The 26,747-nt window shown below is 43.2% G+C and overlaps 1 protein-coding gene across 1 annotated transcript in view; it reads left to right on the forward strand.

Moving 5' to 3' along the window:
• The window catches only part of LOC122547464 (calcium-activated chloride channel regulator 3A-1-like), a 63,749-nt gene that overhangs the window by 12,065 nt on the left and 24,937 nt on the right, over positions 1-26,747 (forward strand). Inside the window, exons 3-5 of the mRNA XM_087990262.1 lie at positions 18,699-18,849; positions 20,019-20,124; positions 25,502-25,667. Of these exons, the coding sequence (XP_087846388.1) occupies positions 18,699-18,849; positions 20,019-20,124; positions 25,502-25,667 (423 nt within the window). The remainder of the gene's footprint in view (positions 1-18,698; positions 18,850-20,018; positions 20,125-25,501; positions 25,668-26,747) is intronic.

Genomic DNA, 26,747 nt, shown 5'->3' on the forward strand with positions numbered 1-26,747 from the left:
GCGTTCTTCACTTTCCTCTCTACCTGTGACTCCACTTTCAAGGAGCTATGAACCTGCACTCCGAGGTCTCTTTGTTCAGCAACACTCCCTCTGACCTTACCATTAAGTGTATATGTCCTGTTAAGATTTGCTTTCCCAAAATGCATCACCTAGCATTTATCTGAATTCAACTCCATCTGCCACTTCTCTGCCCATTGGCCCATCTGATCAAGATCCTGTTGTAATCTGAGGTAACCTTCTCCGCTGTCCACTACACCTCCAATTTTGCTGTCATCTGCAAACTTACTAACTGTACCTTTTATGCTCGCCCCCAAATCATTTATGTAAATGACAAAAAGTCGAGGACCCAGCATTGATCCTTGTGGCACTCCACTGGTCACAGGCCTCCAGTCTGAAAAACAATCCTCCACCACCACCCTCTGTCTTCTACCTTTGAGCCAGTTCTGTATCCAAATGGCTAGTTCTCCCTTTATTCCATGAGATCTAACCTTGCTAACATGCAAAATCCTTATGAAATGGATTGTTATTCCCAGTACACAAGAAAAAATGTAGGCAATATACTGCAAATTTCCAGTTCTTGTCCTTACTTTTAAATCCTTCCATGACCTCTAGCTCTCCTCAACTCCAGCCCTATAACCTGTCAGAATTTCAATGCTTGTCTTAGTCTGGAATCTTGAGCATTTGCGATTTTAATCACTCTATCATTTGCAGCTATGCCTTCCGATGCCAACACCTACAAACTCAGGAATTTTCTTCCTTAACTTTTCTGCCCGGTCATTTGGCTCTGTGTCATATTTGGATTAATAACACTCCTGGGAAGCATCTGGAGACGTGCCCCTCCATTAAAGTTGTGATTTCAAAGTATGGGGAAAGCAGAGGCATAGTGGTTATATCACTGGACTAGTTAACAAGAACCCTGGCTAATGACCTGGTTTGACAGCGTTTCAAATCCCATTGCAGCAAATGGTGAAGTTTAAAAGAAAGATAAATCTGGAACTGAAAAACTAGCCTAAAGTCAAGTATTGTTCAAAATCCATTCAGTTAACTGATATCACTTTGAGTGCGAGCAGCAGCTGAGTTTAAACGAACCTGGAAGGCTACAGCTAAGGTAAGACAGTTTGTTTTAAAATTACTTACTGGTAGCGGGCAGCGGTTTTTTTTTTCTCTTTCACAGAAAGAGTGGGAGCAGCAGGGGGAAGTGACGACGACCAGAGGGGCAGCTGGAAGCTGGTGTAGCGCAAGCTTACCTGGGTAGGTTTTTTTTCCCTATAAAAGCGCGCAGGAGAAGAACCCGAGGCACTACAGAGGTAGTGCCTCCCACCCTCCCTCCTCCTCTAACCTAATAATAAGACCCGTTGTGGTAAGTAGGTAAGTGCTGCATTTTGCTTGTTCTATTCTTTAGACCTAGTTTTTATTTTAAAAGGTTACTTTTAGAGGGATGGCAGTGAAGGCAGTGCAATGTTCCTCTTGCAACATGTTTGAGGTGAGGGATGCCATGGACGTCCCTGCTGATTACACTTGCAGGAAGTGCACCCATCTCCAGCTCCTCCAAGACCATGTTAGGGAACTGGAGCTGGAGTTGGATGAACTTAGGATCATTCGGGAGGCAGAGGGGGTCATAGATTGGAGCTTTAGGGAAGTAGTAACTCCAAAGATTGCAGACAGATGGGTGACAGTGAGGGGGACTGGGAGGAAGCAGCCAGTGCAGGGACCCCCTGCGGCCGTTCCCCTCAAGAACAAGTATACCGTTTTGGATACTTGTGGGGGGGACGACTTACCAGGGGTAAGCAATGGGGTTCAGGCCTCTGGCACGGAGCCTGTCCCCGTTACTCAGAAGGGAAGGGTGGAGAAGAGCAGAGCGGTAGTTATTGGGGACTCGATAGTTCGGGGCACAGATAGGCGGTTTTGTGGGAGCGAGAGAGACTCACGTTTGGTATGTTGCCTCCCAGGTGCAAGGGTACATGAAGTCTCTGATCGTGTTTTCTGGGTCCTTAAGGGGGAGGGGGAGCAGCCCGAAGTCATGGTCCACATTGGCACCAACAACATAGGTAGGAGGAGGGCTGAGGATGTTAGGCAGGCTTTCAGGGAGCTAGGTTGGAAGCTCAGAGTTAGAACGAACAGAGTTGTTGTCTCTGGTTTGTTACCCGTGCCACGTGATAGAGAGTCGAGGAATAGGGAGAGAGAACAGTTAAATGCGTGGCTACAGGGATGGTGCAGGAGGGAGGGATTCCGGTATCTGGATAACTGGGGTTCTTTCTGGGGAAGGTGGGACCTCTATGAACAGGATGGTCTACACCTGAACCTGAGGGGCACCAGTATCCTTGGGGGGAGGTTTGCTAGTGCTCTTGGGGGGGTTTTAACTAACTCTGCAGGGGCTTGGGAACCTAGACTGTAGCTTTAGGGTGCAGGACCTGGAGTGTAGGGAGGTTAGGAACATGGCATCAATCTCAAAGGAGGGTGCCTGTAAACAGGAAAGTGGTTTGAAGTGTGTATACTTCAATGCAAGAAGTATACGAAATAAGGTAGGTGAACTTGCAGCGTGGGTTGGTACCTGGGATTTCAATGTTGTGGCTATTACGGAGACATGGGTAGAACAGGGACAGGATTGGCTGTTGCAGGTTCCAGAGTTTAAATGTTTTAGTAGGGTCAAAGGTGGGGGTAAAAGAGGGGGAGGTGTGGCATTGCTTGTCAAAGATAGTATTACAGCTGTGGAAAGGATGTTGGATGAAGACTCGCCATCTGAGGTAGTTTGGGCTGAGGTTAGGAATAGGAAAGGTGAGGTCACCCTGTTAGGAGTTTTCTACAGGCCTCCTAATAGTCCTAGAGACGTAGAAGAAAGAATTGCGAGGATGATTCAGGAGAAGAGTGAAAGTAATAGGGTGGTTGTTATGGGGGACTTTAACTTTCCTGATATTGACTGGGAAAGCTATAGCTCGAGTTCGTTAGATGGGTCGGTGTTTGTCCAATTTGTGCAGGAGGGTTTCCTGACACAATATGTAGACAGGCCAACAAGAGGTGAGGCCATACTGGATTTGGTTCTGGATAACGAACCAGGCCAGGTGTTAGAATTGGAGGTAGGTGAGCACTTTGGGGACAGTGACCACAATTCGGTGACTTTTACTCTAGTGATGGAGAGGGATAAGTGTGCACTGCAGGGCAAGAGTTATAGCTGGGGGCAGGGAAATTATGATGTGGTGATGCGTGGCTTGGAAAAGTAGGCTTCAAGGCATGGACACAATTGATATGTGGAGCTTGTTCAAGGAGCAACTATTGAGTGTCCTTGATAAGTATGTACCTGTCAGGCAGGGAGGAAAGGGTGGTGTGAGGGAGCCGTGGTTTAATAAGGAATTGGAATCCCTTGTTAAATGGAAGAGGGCGGCCTATGTAAAGATGAGGCGTGAAGGTTCAATTGGGGCGATTGAGAGTTATAAGGTAGCGGGGAAGGATCTGAAGAGAGAGCTAAGAGCAGCAAGGAGGGCACATGAAAATCCTTAGTTGGTAGGATTAGGGAAAACCCAAAGGCTTTCTATAGGTATTTCAGGAATAAAAGAATGACTAGGGTAGGAATAGGTCCAGTCAAGGATAGTAGTGGGAAGTTGCGTGTGGAGGCTGAAGAGATTGGGGAGACACTGAATGAATACTTTTCGTCAGTATTCACTCAGGAACAGGACATTGTTGCCGATGTGAATACTGAATCACAATTAATTAGAATGGACTGCTTTGAGGTATGTAGGGAAGAGGTGTTGGAAATTCTGGCAAGGGTGAAAATAGATAAGTCCCCTGGGCCTGATGGCATTTATCCTAGGATTCTCTGGGAAGCAAGGGAGGAGATTGCAGAGCCATTGGCCTTGATTTTTATGACATCGTTGTCTACAGGAATAGTGCCAGAAGACTGGAGGATAGCAAATGTGGTTCCCTTGTTCAAGAAGGGGAGTAGGGATAACCCTAGTAACTATAGGCCGGTGAGTCTCACTTCTGTTGTGGGCAAAGTCTTAGAGAGAATTGTAAGGGATAGGATTTATGAACATCTGGATAGGAATAATGTGATCAAGGATAGTCAGCATGGTTTTGTGAAGGGCAGGTCGTGCCTCACAAACCTTATTGAATTCTTTGAGAAGGTGTCTAAGGAGGTGGACAAGGGTAAGGTGGTAGATGTGGCGTATATGGATTTTAGTAAGGTGTTTGATAAGGTTCCCATGGTAGGCTCCTGCAAAAAATACGGAGGTTTGGCATTAAGGGTGAGTTGGAGATTTGGATTAGGAATTGGCTGGCTGGAAGAAGACAGAGGGTAGTAGTTGATGGTAAAGGTTCATCTTGGAGTGCAGTTACTAGCGGTGTTCTGCAAGGATCTGTTTTGGGACCATTGCTGTTTGTCATTTTTATAAATGACCTGGAGGAGAGGCTAGAAGGTTGGGTGAGCAAGTTTGCGGATGATATGAAAGTCGGTGGAGTTGTTGACAGTGAGGAAGGATGTGTCAGGTTACAGCAGGATATAGATAAGTTGCAGAGCTGGGCAGAAAGGTGGCAAATGGAGTTCAATGTAGGTAAGTGTGAGGTGATTCACTTTGGTAAGAGTAATAAAAAGATGCGGCACTGGGCTAATGGTCGGATACTTGGTAGTGTGGATGAGCAGAGGGATCTTGGTGTCCATGTACACAGGTCTCTGAAAGTTGCCACCCAGATAAATAGTGCAGTGAAGAAGGCATATGGTGTACTGGCTTTTATTGGTAGAGGAATTGAGTTTCGGAGTCCTGAGGTCATGTTGCAGTTGTATAAGACTCTGTTGCGGCCGCATCTGGAGTATTGTGTGCAGTTTTGGTCGCCATACCACAGGAAGGATGTGGAGGCACTGGAACAGGTGCAGAGGAGGTTTACCAGGATATTGCCTGGTATGGTAGGAAGATCGTATGAGGAAAGGCTGAGGCACTTGGGGCTGTTTTCATTGGAGAAAAGGAGGTTTAGGGGTGACTTGATAGAGGTGTATAAGATGATTAGGGGTTTAGATAGGGTTGACCATGAGAACCTTTTTCCACGTATGGAGTCAGCTATTACGAGGGGGCATAGTTTTAAATTAAGGGGTGGTAGGTATAGGACAGATGTTAGGGGTAGATTCTTTACTCAGTGAGTCGTGAGTTCATGGAATGCCCTGCCAGTAGCATTGGTGGACTCTCCCTCTTTATGGGCATTTAAACGGGCATTGGATAGGCATATGGAGGATAGTGGGCTAGTGTAGGTTAGGTGGGCTTGGATCGGCGCAACATCGAGGGCCAAAGGGCCTGTACTGCACTGTATTTTTCTATGTTCTATGTTCACTCTTACCTGATCTGGTCTATATGTGAATTTAGACTCACAGTTACCTTCTTAAGTGGAGGAGATGGTGGTGAACTGCCTTCTTCAACCATTGCAGTCAATGCTGGGTAAGCGCACGCACAATGCTGTTAGGAAGGGACATCCAGGATTTTAACACAGTGACAATGAAGGAACAAAGATACAGATCGAAATCAGGATGGTGTGTGGCATAAAGGAGGACTTGTAGGTGGTGTTAATCTTGTTCTTCTAAGACGTTGCAGGCATGGAAGCTGCTGTTGCTTGTGCCATATTACAGTGTCTCTCGGAGACGGTACATACTGTTGCCATTGTATATCATTGAAGAAGACAGTGAATATTGAAGGTGGTGGAAGGAGTATTTTGTCCTGAATTCTGTCAACCTTCTTGAGTGCTGGTGGAGTTGCACTCATCCAGGCAAGTGGGGAGTATTCCATCATGTGTCAAGAGATGAGTTACGCTTTGCATAATATCCCAAACTAAGACTTACTCTTGAACTTAAGGACTCGACCCACATGAGGGGTCTCTCGGTTTCGCAATCGGTTAAAAGAACACTAGTAATTCGGTCTGGTTCTGCAAGATTTCTCACTTTATTATCACAGCCAGGCTCAGGTTGTCCAGCAACACAGAGGTTAAATGATTCTGTGTGCCTTGGAGTTACTGCACAAATAGCTTAAAACAAAGACAATTTTTATACTGCTTTTGATAAATAGTACAGCCTTATTTACAGAGCAAATCCAATAAAATTTAATAAAATGATATTATAGGCAAAGGTTAAGCTAATAATATTTCCTGGGAACTAACTTTGTTTTGCACATTTTATCTCTCAGCAACCTTGTGTCTCCAAGGTTAGCTAAGATGGTTAGTAATGTCCTAACTAGCTTAGTTAACTCATGCTGTGAAGGAAGCATTGTCTGCTAATTTTTGGTTCAGTTAGTTCAGGAATGCAGTTTTTACAGGGTAAAAATCCACTTTTAAACAGAGTTGACAATTTGCTGCCTTGAAGCCATTTTGTATTAATAAGGGCATGCATTAAATGGTTGCTCCTGACAACAGCCTAAATGCAGATCTTCCATCGTCATCTCACCCCTCTGATCATTCCATGATCACACCATAGGACGCGAGGGCACAGGTTAGATCAGTCCAATCGAGACTGCCATACTTCCTTCTCCTCCGGGGAGGAAGTAGGCGTAGGCAATGGCACATCCTCATCGTCATCTGAATGGAGAAGAAGCATTTCTGGGGGGGATCCAATGTTGTCAATAGAAGTTAGTAGCTTGGCAAGAATACATTTAACAATTGCAATGCCAGCAAAAAGACCAATTAAAACAAAACCAGCATACATCTCCATATTTATCAAACAGTTGTACCATGAGCTGAAACCCCAATCTCCCCATACTGTGCCTTCAGTCATTTGGCTGACGAAGGTGTGGATGTTATCTACATGCCTGGTAATATTCTCAATGAGGTTAGTGACCCCCATGATGCATTTGCCTTTAACTATGGTGCAAATTCTATCGTCTTTTGCAAGGATGTAGTCGAGGGAGAACCAGTTTTGATGGGAAAATAGGCGCAATTCTGAAAGCATATCCTTAATTCCTGCCAGGGCAGCAGTCATCTCATTGCCCAAGAGGGTGAGACCGCAAATGAGATAATTTCGATTTTGATAGCTAATAATTCCTGCAGCTCCTCCTAAGGAAAAAATACTAAGAAATGCGTACCCCAAAGAGCGAGCCTTCGTGGTACCCAAAGCCTTAGCATCCCTCCAATGTGTGCTGAACCCTGGTGAGACTGAACGTTTGACAGGGAAATCCTGATCCCATTCCCAAATAATTGAACAGGGAACTTTAGTCAGTAAAGTGTTCCTGCAGCTACAGCACGGGTGTACCTATTTCATTAAGGACAAGGAGGTTGGTTGCCTTACCTTGGCTGAAAAATAATAACCAGGTTTAGTGTAGATAATGGAGGGAGCTTCCAATTAAAAAGCGGGCCTGTCTTTGTGACTCCCTGAACATACGGGTAGTCCATAGCTACAAAGTACAGCTGTCCTGAGCGGTTGGGGTGAAAGCTGTTCAGTAGAAAGAGGTGTGTATTTCGGTAAGAAAGATGGTTATTGAGCCAGAATGGTTCCTTCCATCCCAAAATTGGGAAGATGTGGGTGCCATTAGGGGTCTCATAATGAAGGTGGGTGCTATTACCCATTCCACAAAGGGCCTGAATACCAACGATAACTGAGACACACCCCTCCTCAAGGTATACGCATGAGATGCGAGGTCCTACAGGGGAGCAGTGGCGATTGGTACATTTGATCGTAGCGCAGAGTATAGTCTTAGTTAGATTTACGTAAGTGCACCTCCATCCTTTACCCCGGACTTATTAGAGAAACTCCATAAGCAACTAGCAGGCGGAGATAAGTAATAATCAAAAGAAATATTATGTCCAGTAAACAACTTAGAAGCATTCCATACTCTTTCATTGGGATTCAGGAGGGGGAAAGGGGTCAAAGAGCCTTTTGCTGAAGTATGGGCGTAACAGACCACTTTAACCTGGCCAAACATTTTATTGTGACTTTGGAGAAACAAATTGTTAGTAAAAGATAACATTTCCCCTTTATCTCCTTTGCGACGTGACCTGTTCGAATGGGGGCAAGGCTTACCAGGGCCGCCCATAGCACAACTGAAATCAAACTGGCACACAATACCTTGACAGGGTAAAGACCATTGAGACTTGTTCTGTAAAGGAACTGTCCAATCTTTTTGCCGCAGTTAATTACTACAACAGTCATTCTTGGTAACATTCCATGCATCGGAGGAATCAGTCTCTCGGCACACAAGGACATTTTTTTGGCATAAATGGTACAGTGTCTGGTTGCTCAGGATCACACGGATAAACCGTCCCTTCTTGAGCACCAATACTGGCAATGATGAGTCGATATAGAACATAGAACAGTACAGCACAGAACAGGCCCTTCAGCCCACGATGTTGTGCCGACCATTGGTCCTCATGTAAGGTACGAACCCTCAAATTTCTGTGACCATATGCATGTCCAGCAGTCTCTTAAATAGCCCCGCTTCCACAACTGCTGCTGGCAACGCATTCCATGCTCACACAACTCTCTGCATAAGGAATCCGCCTCTGACATTCCCTCTATACTTTCCGCCAAACGGCTTAAAACTATGACCCCTCGTGTTAACAATTTCTGCCCTGGGAAAAAGTCTCTGGCTATCAACTCTATTTATGCCTCTCATTATCTTGTACACCTCGATTAGGTCCCCTCTCTTCCTTCTTTTTTCCAATGAAAAAAGTCCGAGCTCAGTCAACCTTTCTTCGTAAGATAAGCCCTCCATTCCAGGCAGCATCCTGGTAAACCTCCTCTGAACCCTCTCCAAAGCATCCACATTTTTCCTATAATAGGGCGACCAGAACTAAACACAGTATTCCAAGTGCGGTCTAACCAAAGTTTTATAGAGCTGCAACAAGATCTCACTGCTCTTAAACTCAATCCCCCTGTTAATGAAAGCCAAAACACTATATGCTTTCTTAACAACCCTGTCCATTTGGGTGGCAATTTTAAGGGATCTATGTACCTGCACACCATGATCCTGCTGTTCCTCCACACTGCCAAGAATCCTGTCTTTAATCCTGTACTCAACATTCAAGTTCGACCTTCCAAAATGCATCACTTCGCATTTATCCAGATTGAACTCCATCTGCCACCTCTCAGCCCATCTCTGCATCCTGTCAATGTCACGCTGCAGCCTATAACAGTCCTCTATACTGTCAACTACACCTCCAACCTTTGTGTCGTCTGCAAACTTGCTAACCCATCCTTCAATCTCCTCCTCCAAGTCATTAATAAAAATTACAAAGAGTAGAGGCCCAAGAACAGAGCCCCGTGGAACACCACTCATCACTGGCTTCCAGGCAGAATACTTTCCTTCCACTACCACTTGCTGTCTTCTGTTGACCAGCCAATTCTGTATCCAGACAGCTAAATTTCCCTGCATCCCATTCCTCCTGACCTTCTGAACAAGCCTACCATGGGGAACCTTATCAAATGCCTTGCACTACATCCACTGCTTGACCCTCAGCAACTTGTCTAGTAACATCCTCAAAGAACTCAATAAGATTTGTGAGGCATGACCTGCCCCTCACAAAGCTGTGCTGACTGTATTTAATCCAGCCATGCTCTTCCAGATGGTCATAAAGCCTATCCCTCAGAATCCTTTCTAACACCTTGCAGACGACAGACGTGAGACTGACTGGTCTGTAATTGCCGGGGATTTCCCTATTTCCTTTCTTGAGGAGAGGAATCACATTTGCCTCCCTCCAGTCCTCAGGTACGACTCCGGTTGAGAGCGAGGATGTAAAGATCTTCGCAAGCGGCGAAGCAATCACGTTTCTCGCTTCCCAAAGCAGCCGAGGATAAATCTGGTCTGGGCCTGGTAACTTGTCAATCTTAATGTTTGTCAAAATTTTCAGCACGTCAACTTCCTCAACTCTATCCATTCCAGCATGCTTACCTGCTCCTCAATGGTTTCATTCACTACAAGGTCCTTTTCTTTAGTAAAGACAGAAGCAAAAACTCATTTATGGCTTCCCCTACCTCCTCAGACTCTATACACAAGTTCCCTATGCTATTCCTGATTGGCCCTACTCTTTCTTTGATCATTCTCTTATTCCTCACATACGTGTAAAATGCCTTTGGATTCTCCCTAATCCTTCCTGCCAAGCCTTTTTCATGCCCCCTCCTGGCTCTCCTCAGACTATTTTTGAGCTCCTTCCTCGCCTGCCTGTAATCCTCTAGAGCTGAGCTTGACCCTTGCTTCCTCCACCTTACGTAAGCTACCTTCTTTCTTTTGACGAGAAGCTCCTCCGCTCTCATCATCCAAGGTTCCTTTATCTTACCCCTTCTTGCCTGTCTCAGAGGAACACATTTGTGCATCACTCGCAACAACTGTTCCTTAAACAGTCTCCACATGTCTATAGTGCCCTTTCCATGGAACAATTGCTCCCAGTCCATGCTTCCCAACTCACGTCTGATAGCATCATAGTTTCCTTTTCCCCAATTAAATATCCTCCCATTGTGCTTGCTTCTCTCCTTCTCCATAGCTATGTAGAATGTGAGGCAGTTGTGGTCACTATCACCAAAATGCTCTCCCACCGCAAGATCTGATACCTTGCCGAGCACCAAATCCAAAATGGCCTCTCCCCTCGTTGGCCTGTCAATGTACTGGGTTAGGAAACCCTCCTGAACACATCTTACAAAAACAGCTCCTTCCAAACCATCTGCTCGAAGGATGTTCCAATCAATATTGGGAAAATTAAAGTCAAAGCCCGAAACGTCGATTCTCCTGCTCCTTGGATGCTGCCTGACCTGCTGCGCTTTTCCAGCAACACATTTTTCATGTCTGATCTCCAGCATCTGCAGTCCTCACTTTCGCCTAAAGTTAAAGTCACCCATTACAACAACCCTACTACATTCACACTTTTCCAAAATAGCAGCGTAAGTTCGACCTTCGTCACCTCCCGCCTTGCAAGGGGCTCGTCTGATAACTTTGCAATGATGGAGGTGCCCGGTGACCTTGTCAGCAGTAGGGCTGGGTAAGGACAACCTGGAAGGGCCCCTCTCATCGAGGTTGCAGGCTGCGGCTTGTCTATTATAATAGAGTATAAACCATTCCCTCCTTGCACAAGTACAAAATGCACATAATCAATTAAAGTAGGCAGCAGCAAAGAAGGAACACAAACTTGTCCAGCAGGGGTCACCCACATTTTGGTTTGAGTATCAAGAGAGTACCTTATTTGAGGCCATAGTTTGTGCTCTTCACCAGGGCTTCGCCAGTGACTTCTGTACCTTACCCAGGTCTGGCATACCCGTCTTTATACTTGTCTAACCAGGTTTTGCTGGGGACCCGATGAGCACCGAAGTTTGGGCTGTGAGGCTGCCTGCTTAGCAGCTGCACCCACTTGCCCACTACTTTGGAAACAGTATCAGTTTCCTCAGCATGAGTCGAACATCTTGATACCTGCCAAATTGATCGGATAGAACAGCATTACGAGAACGCTGCCTCATGGGGGCTCAAAATCCTCTATATTCCCACAATGCTCCAAAATCATGCATCACACCAAAAGCACAACGAAGAGTCAGTGTATATTCAATCATGTCGATTCCCCACGTTAGCTCCAAGGTAACATTAAAGACACATCACTCCCCAGTGGCTACATTTCCACAGTTAAAGTGAGGGCCAGCTATCTGTTCGTGGGAGAATTTGTTGTCTTGTTCTCAGTCTCAAAGATGTAATACTGGGGCCCACCAGTACCCATTTTCAAAGTCCCCTTGGGGAAAGGTTGCTCAGCAGTGGTCACTGGGTGGGCATCTGAGTTAGGTTACGCCCCTAGTGGGTACCCTGGTTCTAATCAACCCTTTCAGGGCTGGCATATGACATTTGGGATCGCAAGGGTGCTGGATATAATCAGTTTTACCTGTAACTTGCATCGTGGTTCAGTCCGGTTCTGACCATCCCAATAGAAAACTACTACTCACCTCGTTTGCAGCTGGAAATTCCTGGACTAGTTCATACTGTTAGTCTGGATCATGTCAATGATTCCAGATGGAAAACATTGCAAAAGCATAGGAGTAAACAAAGGTAATTGAGCTTCTTGATTATTTTTCAATTGCATACCACTTCCATCAGACAGATAGTTTTGCAACACAAGCCGTTCGTATTCAGGCTCCTCCCAGAATTTTGCTGCATTTACATTCGTTTCACCCTTGGGCATATTGAGCAAATTGGGCCGATTTAGTCTTGCAGTCAGGGACATGCTTCATTAGCATTACTCTAGTTCCCGGGATGGGCCCTCGTCTAGGATGGCACAGGCCACTCATTCCCATGATATCAGTTATGAAGACTTGTTGCTTTTAAAAAAAGGAAAGGTTTGAAATAAGGAGGGTAGGTGTGCTGGGGACAATTGGGAGATGTTAGGGTATCCAGGAATAAAATCCCCATTCTCAAATAGGGTCAGTATGCCAGACATAGGGGGTTTCTGAGTAGAATCTAAGTTCTTTATTTTACAGTATTTTTGCTTTAACCATGTTTGTATATTCCTCAACCTTAGTGGCCTTACACTGTTTCTCATGTCTCTTTTATTTTTTCATCTCATGTCCCTTTTATTTTTTCATATATCCATTCACAGTCACCTCTCAGCTTTCAAGAGTTCCATCTGCTATCCATACCTCGCTCCCCCAATCACATACAGAATTCCTTCAACTAGCCAGTAAGGTATCTTTCCATTCTTTAGTTAGCAACAAATTAGTGCAACTATGCTTCTAATTAACCATGAGGCAATGAGACAGGTCACTGACAATGTGTAAAGGAATAAAACCAAGAGATCCTGCCAACTAATTCTGATTTTGTGATTCAGGGCTAATACAATTGGTTATAAAAAAAATACAAGAATCATTGTCTGTACTTCAGAGACGGAAACTCAACAAGTGACTAGGACATTTTAACAGTCATCAATAAAAACTGAAAATTCATTTATTCAGTATTCAATATTTAAAATGTAAAATGTACAGTTTCCAAATCTGAAATCCACTATAATTACCTGGTTCTAGTCCCTTAATTTAAATCTAAGAATGGGTTCCTAAAGCCGTCCTGACCAGTCATTGCATAGTTACAATGCTATAGGTCGTGAAATGACTGCAGCTGCCTCACAAGGTCTTATCTACTCACATGGTCACAAAATAAACTTCTAATACACAAATAATGGCCGAATCCAAAGACAGGGATATTAACCATAGGATATTAATTTTGTTACAAGATTTATGGACATGCAGAAATGGACTGAGGAGAGCCAGGTGGGGTCACAAAAAAGGCTTGGCAAGAAGGATTAGGGAGAACCCAAAGGCATTTTACTCATATGTGAGAAATAAGAGAATGATCAGGGAGAAGGTAGGGCCAATCAGGGATAGCGGATGGAACTTGTGCGTAGAGTCTGAGCAGATAGGGGAAGTCCTAAATGAGTTTTTTGCTTCGGTTTTCACCAACGAAAGGGAACTTGTTGCAAGTGAAAACTTAAAGGAGCTGGCATACAGTCTTAATCAGATCAAGATTGATGAAGTTGATGTGCTAGAAATTTGGGGAAGCATTAAGATTGATAAGTCCCCAGGGCTAGACCAGATTTATCCTAGACTGCTCCAGGAAGCAAGAAAGGAGGTTGCTGAGCTGCTGGCGATGATATTTGCCTCCTCACTCTCCACAGGAGTCATACCAGAAGATTGGAAGGAGGTGAATGTTGTTCCTCTCTTCAAGAAGAGTAATAGGGAAATCCCTGGAAATTACAGACCAGTCAGTCTTATGCCTGTGGTCAGCAAAGTTTTGGAAAGAATTCTGAGGGATAGGATTTATGACTATTTGGCAAAGCATAGTGTGATTAAAGGCAGTGAGCATGGCTTTGTGAGGGGCAGGTCATGCCTCACAAATCTTATTGAGTTCTTTGAGGAGGCATCAAGACAGGTCGACGGCGCCGAGCAGTGGATGCGGTGTATATGGACTTCAGCAAGGCATTTGATACAGTTCCCCATGGTAGGCTTATTCTTAAAGTCAGGTAGTATGTGATACAGGGAGATTTGGCTACCTGGATTCAGAATTGGCTGGCTGACAGAAGGCAGAGAGTGGTTATAAATGGAAAGTATTCTGCCTGGAGGACAGTGTTGAGTGGCGTCCCGCAGGGCTCTGTTCTTGGACCTCTGCTCTTTGTAGTTTTTATAAATGACTTGGATGAGGAGGTTGAGGGATGGGTTGGTAATTTGCAGATGACACGAAGGTTGGAGGTGTTGTCGATAGTATAGAGGGCTACTGCAGGCTGCAGCACGACATAGACAGGATGCAGAGCTGAGCTGAGAAATGGCAACCTGGATAAATGCAAAGTGATGCATTTTGGAAGGGCAAACTCAAATGCTGAATAGAGGATTAAAGACAGGATTCTTGGCAGTGTGGAGGAACAGAGGGATTTGGGTGTGCAGGTACATAAATCCCTCAAAGTTTCCACCCAAGTGGATGGGTTGTTAAGAAAGCATAGCGAATTTTGGCTTTCATTAACAGGAGGATCAAGTTTGAGAGCCGTGAGGTTTTGCTGCAGCTCTACAAGTCCCTGGTGAGACCACTCTTGGAATATTGTGTCCAGTTCTGGTCGCCCTACTATAGGAAAGATACAGAGACTTTAGAGAGGGTGCAAAGAAGGTTTACCTGGACTGGAGGGTTTCCCTTATGAAGAAAGGTTGAATAAGCTCAGACTTATCTCTCTGAAGAGAAGGAGGAAGAGAGGAGACCTGATCGAGGTGTACAAAATAATGAGAGGAATAGATAGAGTTAATAGCCAGAAACTTTTCCCCAGAGCAGGATTGACGTACAAGGAGACATAGTTTGAAGATATTAGGAGAAAGGTATAAAGAAGACGTCAGAGGTAGGTTCTTTATGCAGAGAGTTGTGCGTGCACGGAATGCGTTGCCAGCTGTGGTGGTGGAAGCAGAGTCATTGGGGACATTTAAACGACTGCTGGACATACACATGGACAGCAGTGGTTTGAGGGATGCATAGGTTAAGTTACTATATTTTACATGAGGATTAAATCTCGGCTTAACATCGTGGGCCAAAGGGCCTGTTCTGTGCCGTACTTTTCTATGTTCGATGTTCTATTTATCACAACCTAATGTTGAACTGAAACTTCAATTGTCATTGAGGGAGGGGAATTGATATAAAATAAAGCTACGACTGGCACACCATAATCACCAATGAAACACAGCAGTCTTAAAATTAAGTGGAAACAAACGAGTCTGAAACAAAAATTAAATCTGCTTGTATCACTTTCTGAAAACAATGCCGTTGGTTTGGGATATTTTGGATCTATCTTTATACTTCCAGTTTTATAAAATTTAACTAAATTTAATAAGGTTCATGCAATTTCTCCACTCAATGAGCAAATGTTAACGTCTGAAGTAATTTTCCTCAATGTTAGGCCTAGATTATAACTAAAATTGAGCAGAGACCTGCTCTCATCCTGGAACAGAATGATTCTGCACCTGAGGCCCAGGTTTAGTACTACTGCTTTACGTCCTTTGGTCAATTCTATCATTAGTACAACATGTAGGGGTGAGAGGGAGAGGGGTGAAAATGACCTTTGTCAGGAGCATGAAATTATGGGGAATTTGAGAGCAAGTTTATACTGATGTCAAATGGTGCAGAATCAAAGGAGAAGACTTTTTTAAAAAAGATTATAATGTTGTCTTTCTCCGTATTAAACTGATTTGAAATTAAATTAGGTTGGCTTTCATGTAAGCATAAAAGTGATGAGTGAGAAACTGACAGGAGGGCAGTCATGGCCTGTAAGAAGAACAGGGGTTAATATTTCATTTCATAATCACTGAAGGATGCTTAACCTTAAAAGAAATCATGTCAAATTCCCAAAATGCAAACCAAATCCAAAACAATCCCAGATGTCGAGCTCCAGGGATCAAAATACAAACATTCAATCACCATCCAGTAAATGTGCATCCAAACTGAATCTGCAAGCTGCAGCTCTCTCTGTGTCTCGCACATATACACACATTCCAAAAGTCAAGTTAGGGAGTTCTACCCTCATAAATCTTAGCTGTGGCACGTAGCTGCTTAACCAAGTGTGCGAGAATTGTATCACTGACCAGCTTTCTTTTTTTCTAACACGACAAAAGCAGCAACCACCCCTTTATTTCATAAACAAAGAACAAACACCAAAAGAAACAGAATAAACAAGACAAAGCAGCAAAGCAAGACAAGACAAGACAAGCCGAACAGATACAACAGAGAAGATAACCCTAACGTAAAACTTTCACTAATCAACAATCTGACAACAAACAACAAGGCTAATGATTTCTGCAAAACACTGTCGACATTCTAAAACCCTGACTGTTTCGTTATAATAAATCGCGATACTTTTTTGTTTTGTCTTTCACAGAACAATTTAGGAATCAATTTAGATGGCACCAATCTGAACAAATCAGTGTCTTTCGACTCTGTAAGGGTCCTCGACCTTCTTTCTTCTTTCTTTCTAGGGTCCCCGACCCTATTCGGATCCTTGATCCACCTCTCATCTCTGTGCTCAGGTCCCAGACCTGAGGTAAAGGTCCTCACCCTTCTTTTTCCTCTTGTTAGGTGGAGTCCCTGACTCCGTAAAGGTTCTTGACCTTCTCTTTTCTCTTTTCTTTCTTTCTTTCCTCCCCTCTTATATATATATATTGTATCCCCGATCCGCAAATCCTCAACTTATTGGCTTTATCTCGGGTCCTCGACCCTATTCTTACTGAGATCGATCCTTTATGGGCTGGACTGAGATGATAGACAGCAAGGGGTCAGGTCAACCACTACTTGGATGAGAGTAAACCAGACGGATATGAAATACTCCAGTCTGCCTGTCCGATTCCTCAACACTCAATAGTAGAGGACTCAAGGCTCTTACACCACTGTCCACAATCCATGTATACCGTATCCGAGTCACGGCACCAGATGAAGATCTTGACCCATGGGAGGGGTCTCTTGGTTCCGCGATTGGACATAAGAATACTAGTAATTCGGTCTGATTCTGCAAGATTTCACACTTTATTATTACATCCAGGATCAGGTTGTCCAGCAACACAGAGGTTAAATGCTTCTGTGTGCCTTGGAGTAACTGTGCAAATAACTTAAAATAAAGAAAATTTTTATACTGTTTTTGAAAAATAGTACAGCCTTAATTACAGAGCCAATCCAATAGAATTTAATAAAATGCCTTTATAGGTATAAGGTTAAGCCAATGATATTTACTGGGACATAACTTTGATTTGCACATTTTATCTCTCAGCACCCTCATCTCCAAGGTTGGCTAGGATGGTTAGTAATGCCCTATCTCGCGTAGTTAATTCCATTCTGTGAAGGAAGCATTGTCTGCTAATTTTTGGTTCAGTTAGTTCAGGAATGCAGTTTTTAACAGGGTAAAAAGCCATTTTCAAACAGAGTGCACAATTTGCAGCCTAGAAGCCATTTTGTTGTGTTACTTTATATTTCTCACATTAAGAAGCCATTTTTTTGTAAGTAAGGGCATGTATTAAATGGTTGCTCCTGACAGCAGCCCAAATCCAGATTTTAGATCCTCAGAACCACACTATTTATATGGCTAGTTCAGTTCAGCTTCTGGTCAATGGAATCCCCCATCCCAGGATATGGATAGTTGGGGATTCAGCAATAATAATGTCATTAAATGTCAAAGGGATTCTTTATTGTTGGGCATGGTCATTGCCTGGCAATCATTTAACATCAATATTACTCACTGCTTTATTGGTCCAACAGTGAACATTGTCCAGATCTCATGACATTTGAACATAGATTACTTCAGTATCTGAAGAGTTGCGAATGCGCTGAACATTATGCAATCATCAGTGAACATCCCGCCGAATGAAGGTGAAAAGGTTGTTTATCAAGGAACTGAAGATAGTTGGGTTCAGGACAGTGCCCTTAGGAATTCCTGAAGTGATACCCTGGAGGTGAGATGATTGACAATCAACAATCACAGTCATCTTCCTTTGTGCCAAGTATGACTCCTCACAGTGGAGTGTTTGACCCTGACTCCCAGTGACTTCAGTTTTTCTAGGGCTCCATGATGCTACTTAATGGGGAGGCAATGGCCTAGTGGTATCATCATGAGACTATTAATCCCAAAATTCAGCTAACCACTGTGGAACCAGGTTCAAATCCTGCCATGACAGATGGTGATCTTTGAATTCAATTTTAAAAACTCTGGAATTAAGAATCTGTCTGATGTCCATGAAACCATTGTTGATTGTCAGGAAAACCCCATTTGCTCACTTAAGGAAGGAAATGTGCGATTGTTACCTTGTCTGGCCCATATATGACTCTAGACCCCACAGTAATGTGGTTGACTTTCAACTCCCCTTTGAAATGGCTGAGCTGGTCACTTAGTTCAACAGCACCTAAGGAGAGGCACTAAATGCTGGCCAGCCAGAGATGGCCACAGCCCATGAGTGAATTTTAAAGATACTGTTGGTCAGAACTAATCTCTATGTCAAGAGCAGTCAACTTCACTTCCTCTCTGGAGTTCAGCTCTTTTGTCCATGTTTGGACAGAGGTTGTAATGAGGTTAGGAACTGAGTTGGCCTAGCGGAACCAAACTGAATGTCAATGAGAAGGTTAGTATTGGGTAAGAGCTGTGATAGCACTGTCAATGACACTTTTAGACATTACACTTTACTTCAAACCTGTACAATACAAGCCAAAGTAATGACAACAGATATCAGATGTCAACAGATTCTTACACGGTAGTGTCCATTTATCTTTTCCTAGGCTGATGTGATCATTGCTGAACCAAACTTCAAATACAGAGATGAACCATACACCCTGCAGTATGGTGGATGTGGTGAGAAGGGACGGTACATTCACTTCACACCAAACTTTATCCTGGACAGCAGTCTGGTTTCATTTTATGGACCGAAAGGTAAACTATCTGAACTAAGTTAGAATGGAGTAGCATATGCTTTAAACCCGAATTAAGACTGCTTAGTTGGTGAACATGATCCTAGCTGATGCTCATGAAGGCAGTGAAAATGAATACAGGAGTTGTTATTACAATGAGGTATGAAGAAGGCAAAATTGGAACACAGCAAACTTACTATTGCCCAACACTTATTGGACCAGGAGTGTGTCCGTTGATTAAATAATCCAGCTGACCAAGACGTTCACATAACCATTGTTAAAACACACTCGAAGTAAGGCAGGGGATATACACAAGGTAAAAACGATGACTGCAGATGCTGGAAACCAGATTCTGGATCAGTGGTGCTGGAAGAGCACAGCAATTCAGGCAGCATCCGAGGACAGGCAAAATCGATGTTTCGGGCAAAAGCCCTTCACACTGTTATATTTTATTTACAGCATTAATCAATTAAATTAAATCACTTGGGTTTTAATAAAATTTACCAGCTATTTGGACATTTTGGAGATTGTGATAATACAGTAAACTTCCTGTATTTGAGTACATAATTTTTGCCAGTTTATTGAGAGTGCCAGTTCATAGGTGCTGGTAAAAAAAAATTCAAAAGTGAGGTGCTGGAAAAGCACAGCAGGTCAGGCAGCATCTGAGGAGCAGGAGAATCGACATTTCAAGTATAAGCCCTTCTTCAGGAATTCCTTATGCTTGAAACCTCGATTCTCCTACTCCTTAGATGCTGCCTGACCTGCTGTGCTTTTCTAGCACCATATTTTTCGACTCTGATCGCTAGCATCTGCAGTTTTCACTTTCCACTGGTTAAAAACAAAATTTGCTGTTCTCAATCTTGGTGAAAAAATTAAAAGCAAAGCTACAAAAAGAGCAATATCCTTTTGAATTACGTCCTCCCCTTCCATGCCAATGGAACAATGAACTTTTCAGCTCAACCCTCTGAAACACAATTTCTGTCCCACACTCAGAAACATTGCACCATTAACACAGGAGAACAGAATATTGATTTCCATGGTGAATTCACAAAACATCTTCACACCATGGGGTGTATTTTACACCCGGGAGTGGATAATGCCAATGTTGAAACTTGCAGAAGCACTATTTTTCTGCAGAGAATGTATGTGTTGGTTACATTGTTTTAATAAAAAGTGCTCTTGTTTCTACAGATCGAGTATTTGTTCATGAATGGGCTCATCTTCGGTGGGGAGTTTTCAATGAATATAATGAACTGGTGCCCTTCTATTTATTTAATGGAAACAATGAAGTAACGAGGTAAGACAACGCTGATTGTAGTATTCTGCTCACTGAAAAATGTCTCTTGGGTTTCCGGGATAACTTATGATGCCCATAGGATAACTATTTGTTCTTGCAATCCGCTCCAGTAGGTGTGTTGACACCGTTAAGATAGTGTTATGGACTAGGCCAGGACCACTCAAAGCATTCCTAAGCAGGCAGCGCAGACCATAACTGAGCAACTTTTTTCAGTAAGTATAAAGTAAAAAGTACTCTGAGAAAGTTAGTGAGATTGACTACCAGGTCAAAGATTCATGTTCATAGAGATGTTCAGCATGGAAACAGACCCTTCGGTCCAACCCGTCCATGATGACCAGATATCCCAATCCAATCTAGTTCCACCTGCCTGCACCCGCCCCATATCCCTCCAAACCCTTCCTATTCATATACCCATCTAAATGACTCTTAAATGTTGCAATTGTACCAGCCTCCACCACATCCTCTGGCAGCTCATTCCATACATGTTCCACCCTCTGCGTGAAAAAGTTGCCACTTAGGTCTCTTTTATATCTTTCCCCTCTCAGCCTAAACCTATGCCCTCTAGTGCTGGACTCCCTGACACCAGGGAAAAACTTTGCCTATTTACCCTATCCATGCCCCTCATAATTTTGTAAACCTCTATAAGGTCACCCCTCAGCCTTCGGCGTTCCAGGGAATGCAGCCCCAGCCTGTTCAGCCTCTCCATATAGTTCAAATCCTCCAATCCTGGCAACTTCCTTGTAAGTCTTTTCTGAACCCTTTCAAGTTTCACAACATCTTTCCGATAGGAAGGAAACGAGGTTTGAAAACAGACAAACTTTTATTCACAAAATTACTCAATGAAACATAAAGAACAGGATAAAGAACCCCTACAGAACTCAGTCCATCCAAACTAGACTTAATTATACTGTTCCCAATATACACAACAGGCCCAATAAGCAAACCCCCTTAAAACACAGTTTAAAAAAAAGGAACAGATGCTTACAGGTTGAAGATAAATGGGTAGAAAGAGAGAGTTTAGCAAACTGTTTCCACATAGCTCACTGTCGAACGCCCAGCTAGTTCTGGGCCGAACTGAACTGCTCAGCTAGAGAGCTGACCACTTCCCTTTCATTATACAGGTCAGAGTTGAAACTTTATTGCTGGAACAGCACAGCAGGTCAGGCAGCATCCAGGGAACAGGAGATTCGACGTTTCGGGCACAGGCCCTTCTTCAGGAATGAGCAGAGAGTGTTCAGCAGGAGAAGATAAAAGGTAGGGAGGAGGGACTTGGAGGAGGGGAGTTGGAAATGTGATAGGTGGAAAGAGGTCAAGGTGAGGGTGATAGGTCGGAGTAGGGTGGAGGCGGAGAGGTCAAGAAGAAGACTGCAGGTCAGGAAGGCGGTGCCGGGCTGGAAGGATCCGGCTGAGACAAGGTGGGGGGAGGGGGGATGAAGAAACTGGTGAAGTCCAAGTTCATCCCCTGCGGTTGGAGGGTTCCCAGTCGGAAGATAAGACGCTCCTCCTCCGACCGTCGGGTTGTGGTGGTTTGGCGGTGGATGAGTCCAATGACCTGCATATCCTCGGTGGAGTGGGAGGGGGAGTTGAAATGCTGTGCCACAGGTTGGTTGGGTTGGTTCGTCCGGGTGGCCCAGAGGTGCTCTCTGAATCGCTCCGCAAGTAGGCGGCCTGTCTCCCCAATATAGAGGAGGCCACACCGGCTGCAGCGGATGCAGTAGATGATGTGGGTGGAGGTGCAGGTGAATCTGTGGCGGATATGGAAGTTTCCCTTGGGGCCTTGGAGAGAAGTGAGGGGGGAGGTGTGGGCGCAAGTGTTGCACCTCCTGTGGTTGCAAGGGAAGGTGCCGGGAGTGGTGGTTGGGTCGGTGGGAGGTGTGGATCAGGTCACCTCTAAAACATGACAACTTTAGCCTGAAGTCTCATCGGTTGGCATATAAACAAAAATACCTCTTCTTTACCCTTTAATATCTGTACCAAACCAGTTTAATCAGAGTCGAGAGCATTTTATTATCTCTGAAAAAAACCAAGGAAACAGTATCCTTGAGAAAAGGGAAGCTTTGAGAAAAAAGGGACCAGCTTTGTGACAATAGCAAGTTGTTCAAGCTGTTCATAAATGTCATCTCATGAGTGGGATCGGACTTGTGTGTTTGTCTTCAAAGGTGATGAAGTTCTGCCAAGCTAACTAACATCGGGAAACATTGGAGGAAGAGTAGGCTATACAGCCCCTGGAGCCTGTTCCACCATTCAATTAGATCATGGCTGAGATCCCTCGATACCTTTGCTAAACAAACAAATTAGCTATCTTAGATTTTAAATTATCAACTGATCCCGCATCCACTGAAGTTTGTGCAGTAGAGTTCCAATTACCCACCACCCTTTGTGTGTAGAAATGCTTCCCAACATCTGTCCTGAATGGTTTGGCCCTAATTCTCAAACTATGTCCCCAACTCTGGAATTCCCAACCAATGGAAATAGCTCATCTTTATCTATCCTGTCTTTTCCTATTATTAATTTTGCAGCGTGGACTATCCATACAAATACATGTCATAACCCTATTTTACACAGGTCCTTCTTCTGGGTAACTCAAATGATCGTCTGACTAAGACAGGAGCCATGTTATTTTATTTAAAACAGGATCACGTGAAAAAAAAACATTAATCTCTCCAGTGGCCCGAAACATTTAAAGAGAATTTCAAACTGCTAGTTCACAGTTTCTTTTTCATAATTTGATACAATCTGAGCATGGTGAAAAATAGAGATAATGACTAAACATTTTATTTGTCTCTATACATTGTTAACTTGGAAACTGCAGTTATTGGTCCAAGACTAAATACCCTTCATATTCTCCTCAATAATTCACTCAGGATTACTTCAGTACAGGTTACATGATTTCTTTGATACACTTTATATTTAAAGTCACAGTCCTAAACTATAATCATCTTATAAACCAAAAGATACAATCCCCAAACAATGATCGAACAAACCTTACAATAATAACATGGCATATGGTACACAAAGACAAATCTGTGGAGCTATAATCCCGTCCAAAGGAATTTCATCCTCAGCTTTTCCAAATAAACATGTCCAATCGCATTGGTGGAAAAAATATTGAAAAATATTTCAAGGAACTGCATAAATGATCGTTTAAGAAGGCATAAATTAATCAAGGAGGGACTGAATATATCTGTTCAGGGAATGCTGTGTCTGACTAACTTGGTTCAATTGCTGAGCAAGTGACGTGGAGAGTTTATCTGGTTAATGCATTTGGTGTGATCTCCATGGGACTTTGCAAGGCTTTAGCAAAATCTCACATGACAGACTGGTCAGAAAACTAAATGTTTATTTGGGATCTCTAAACAAGTGAAAAATTGGAAGGAAAATTAGCTCTATGGTAGGAAACAAAGGATCTATGGATATCTTTGGGACTGGAAGGCTGGTTTCAATGGTGTGTATGAGGTCCCTTACTTTTCATGATATACATATATATTACATATACAGATTCAGACTTCAATGTAGTCATCATTATTAAGATGATTGGTATCAATCATTAAGATGATTGGTATTACTTGGTATCAAAAATTGGCCACATATTTCATGTCCAATAATGTAAACTGCAGAAATATAAATGGATTATCAAATTGGTCAAAAAGAGATAATGCATTTACAGGGCTGAGGATGGTGAAAACAAGCAAAAGGAACATATCATAAATAATAGATTATTAAGAAGAGTAGAAGAAAAGACTAGTATTCCAGTGCATGCTCCCTGAAGATAGAAAAGGGCAGTTGGATATGGTGGTGAAGAAGTCACACAGATACATTCCTTTATTAACTCCGGCAGAGAGTACAAAAGCAGGGAGGTCATTCTAGAACGATAGAAAATACTGCAGTGAACAGCTTATTTACTGCATATTGTTAAGAGCATGTCTTTTCTATTTAACTGTATTTTTGATTGTGGTCTGAAATGGAAAAATGATTGGTATAAAAGCAAGATTATTGAAAGGATTACTGTATAAAGCAAATAACCTGGCACTTGTTGTAGGAGATGTTTACACAACTGTGTGTGCAAGTGGTGGGGCAAGTCTAGTTACAGACCATCTGTAACTAGGGGTTGGCACGGTGGCTTGGTGGTTAGCACTGCTGCCTCACAGTACCAGGAACCCAGGTTCAATTCTCACCTCAGGTGATGTCCATTCAGAGTTTGCACATTCTCCCTGTGTCTGTGTGGGCTTCTTCTGGGTGGTCTAGTCTCCTCACACCATCCAAAGATATGCAGGTCAGGTGCTCTGACTGTGCTAAATTTCACATAGCGTTAGGTGCATGAGTCAGGGGTAAACGTAGGGGAATGGGTCTGGATGGGTTACTATTCAAAGGGTCGGTATGGACTTGTTGGGCTAAAGGCCTGTTTCCATACTGTAGGGAATCTAATCTAATCAGTGTCCAAATAGAGACTCAGCTGGCAACAAGTAGCTGATTGTTGTGTGGAAGAGTGACCGGTTATTGATGACAAAAGCCTTCTGCCTGTCCACAGCAATGTGGCTGGCTTCTAGTTAGCTGAGCAGCTTACAGATTGATTATTCAAGTCAGGAACAATCATAACTCCAGGAGGATAGGAGTTGTGATCAGCAAAAGGAGCATCTGAGCAAATCCTGTTGGTCTTCTCAATTGTTCGCTCCACCTGTAATGCCCTTTTCCTTGTGTCTATTTGTATGTGTGTATGTCGTGGGCATTTTATTAGTAGGTTAGAATTTTAACTAGTAGCATTATGTGTTAACTGATCATAATTATTTTTATCTGCAATAAATTTTATTTGTAATAAATAGTCATTCCTGTTAAGTTTAAATTCCTGGTCCATGCTTTCTGTCAACTTGGATCCAAAAGATGGGAAAATTGGGAATTTTGGCTACATTTTAAAATCTTGAAAGTTTACTTATGTGATGACTCTGGGAATAGTGGGGCTTGGTTTCCAGTGTGCTACTCCAGTGAGACATAACCGAACAGTTGTGGTAACTGTGTGTCAGTTAGGATGTATACACTGAAAGTGGGTACAAAGGAGATTTATTGGGATGTTGTCTCAACTAGAGAATGAAGAATGAATAAAGACTGGATAGGCTGGGGTTCTTATCTTTGGAAAGGGGGAGCTATGGGGACATTTAATTGAAGTGAATTAAAATTATAAAGGGCTGAGAGTGGAAAGGAAAAATTGATTTCCTGAGGAAAGTGGTTGACTATAACCTTTCTTAGTCAGCAAGGAAATGACAGATGAAAGTTGCAAATGGTATGGAGGAAATGTTGTAAGTTTCAACCTTATTCAGTGATTTCTCATTGTCAAAATGTTACTTGGAATCAAGGAATTATCTTTGATCATTTTTACTTCCAGATGTTCAAAAGAGATTAGAGGACAGCTTGCTGATTGCTCAGGCGGATCCTGCTCAGCATGTGAGACAGATCCTAAGTCAGGACTGCCGAAAGGGAATTGTGAATTTTATCCAGATAGCAAACAGACTGCATCCTCCTCAATTATGTTCATACAGGCACTGTCAAATGTAAGTAAAGCTGCTGAGAGGTACGTTTGTCCAATATTGCTAACACTCTTGTTTCCCAGATCACCCCTGCAAGATCTCCTCCAAGGACCAACTATCCTTAGCTGCCCATCAATAACCTTCCTTTAGCTATAAGGACAGAAGTGAAGATGATTGTACTGTGTTCCACTCAATGCATTATTCCTCGGCTAACTACGTGGTCTGTAATGCAGACAGTTAATCCTGGATAGCATCCACGATTGGCCTGAAATGTAGCAAGTCATATTTCTGTGATTCAAATGCCTGGCAATGATCATTTCCAACAAGAGAGAATCTAACCTCCTCCCCTTGCATTACCATTGCTGAATTCCTGAAGATTACCATTGACCCTAAACTAAATGGGATGAGCAAGTAAGTAAAAACAGCAAGTGTTGGAGAGACTCAGCAGGCCTGGCAGCAACTGAGGAGAGAAATGGAGTTAATGCTTCAATCCAATATGGCTCTTCTATAGAACTGACCAAACCACAGACATTCTGGATGAACTTGTTCAAGACCGGATAGTCTTTGAATACTTCTGCAGTGACCTGAAATATTAATTTCATTTCTTGCTCCAGATTTTCATGATTTTCAGATTTTATTTCAGATTTCTAGCATCTGTGATATTTTGCTGTTGTTGGGTAGTCTCACACTTTGACTCTCCAAAGCCTCTCCAAAACTAACAAGGCAGAAGTCAAAACTTGATGGGCTGCTTCCAATGTGACTGTAACAACAAACACCATCAAACCATCAAACACTTGGTCAGCTCCATCAGCCACTTTAAACATTCACTTGCCCCACTATTGACACACAGCGGCTGGATTGTGTACCAGTTGCAGGATGCATTGTATCTGTCACTAAGGCTTCTTCAACAGGACCTTAATCTTCAGCAAAAGAAGCAGATGAATGGTGTTGTGCCCAAGACTGGGGAGTGGACTGCCTCTGTCCAGTGCCATCACTCCATTGTTCCCAACACGAATATATTTACTTTACACAGTTACCAACATAGCCAATGATGCTTTATCTATATTTTCAAATTAGAATACAAAAGATCCATTAAATAAGCAT

This window comes from Chiloscyllium plagiosum, unplaced genomic scaffold (genome assembly GCF_037043375.1).
Source record: "Chiloscyllium plagiosum isolate Xiang-an unplaced genomic scaffold, Cpla_swu_hap1 HiC_scaffold_9, whole genome shotgun sequence".
Classification (NCBI taxonomy): Eukaryota; Metazoa; Chordata; class Chondrichthyes; order Orectolobiformes; family Hemiscylliidae; genus Chiloscyllium; species Chiloscyllium plagiosum.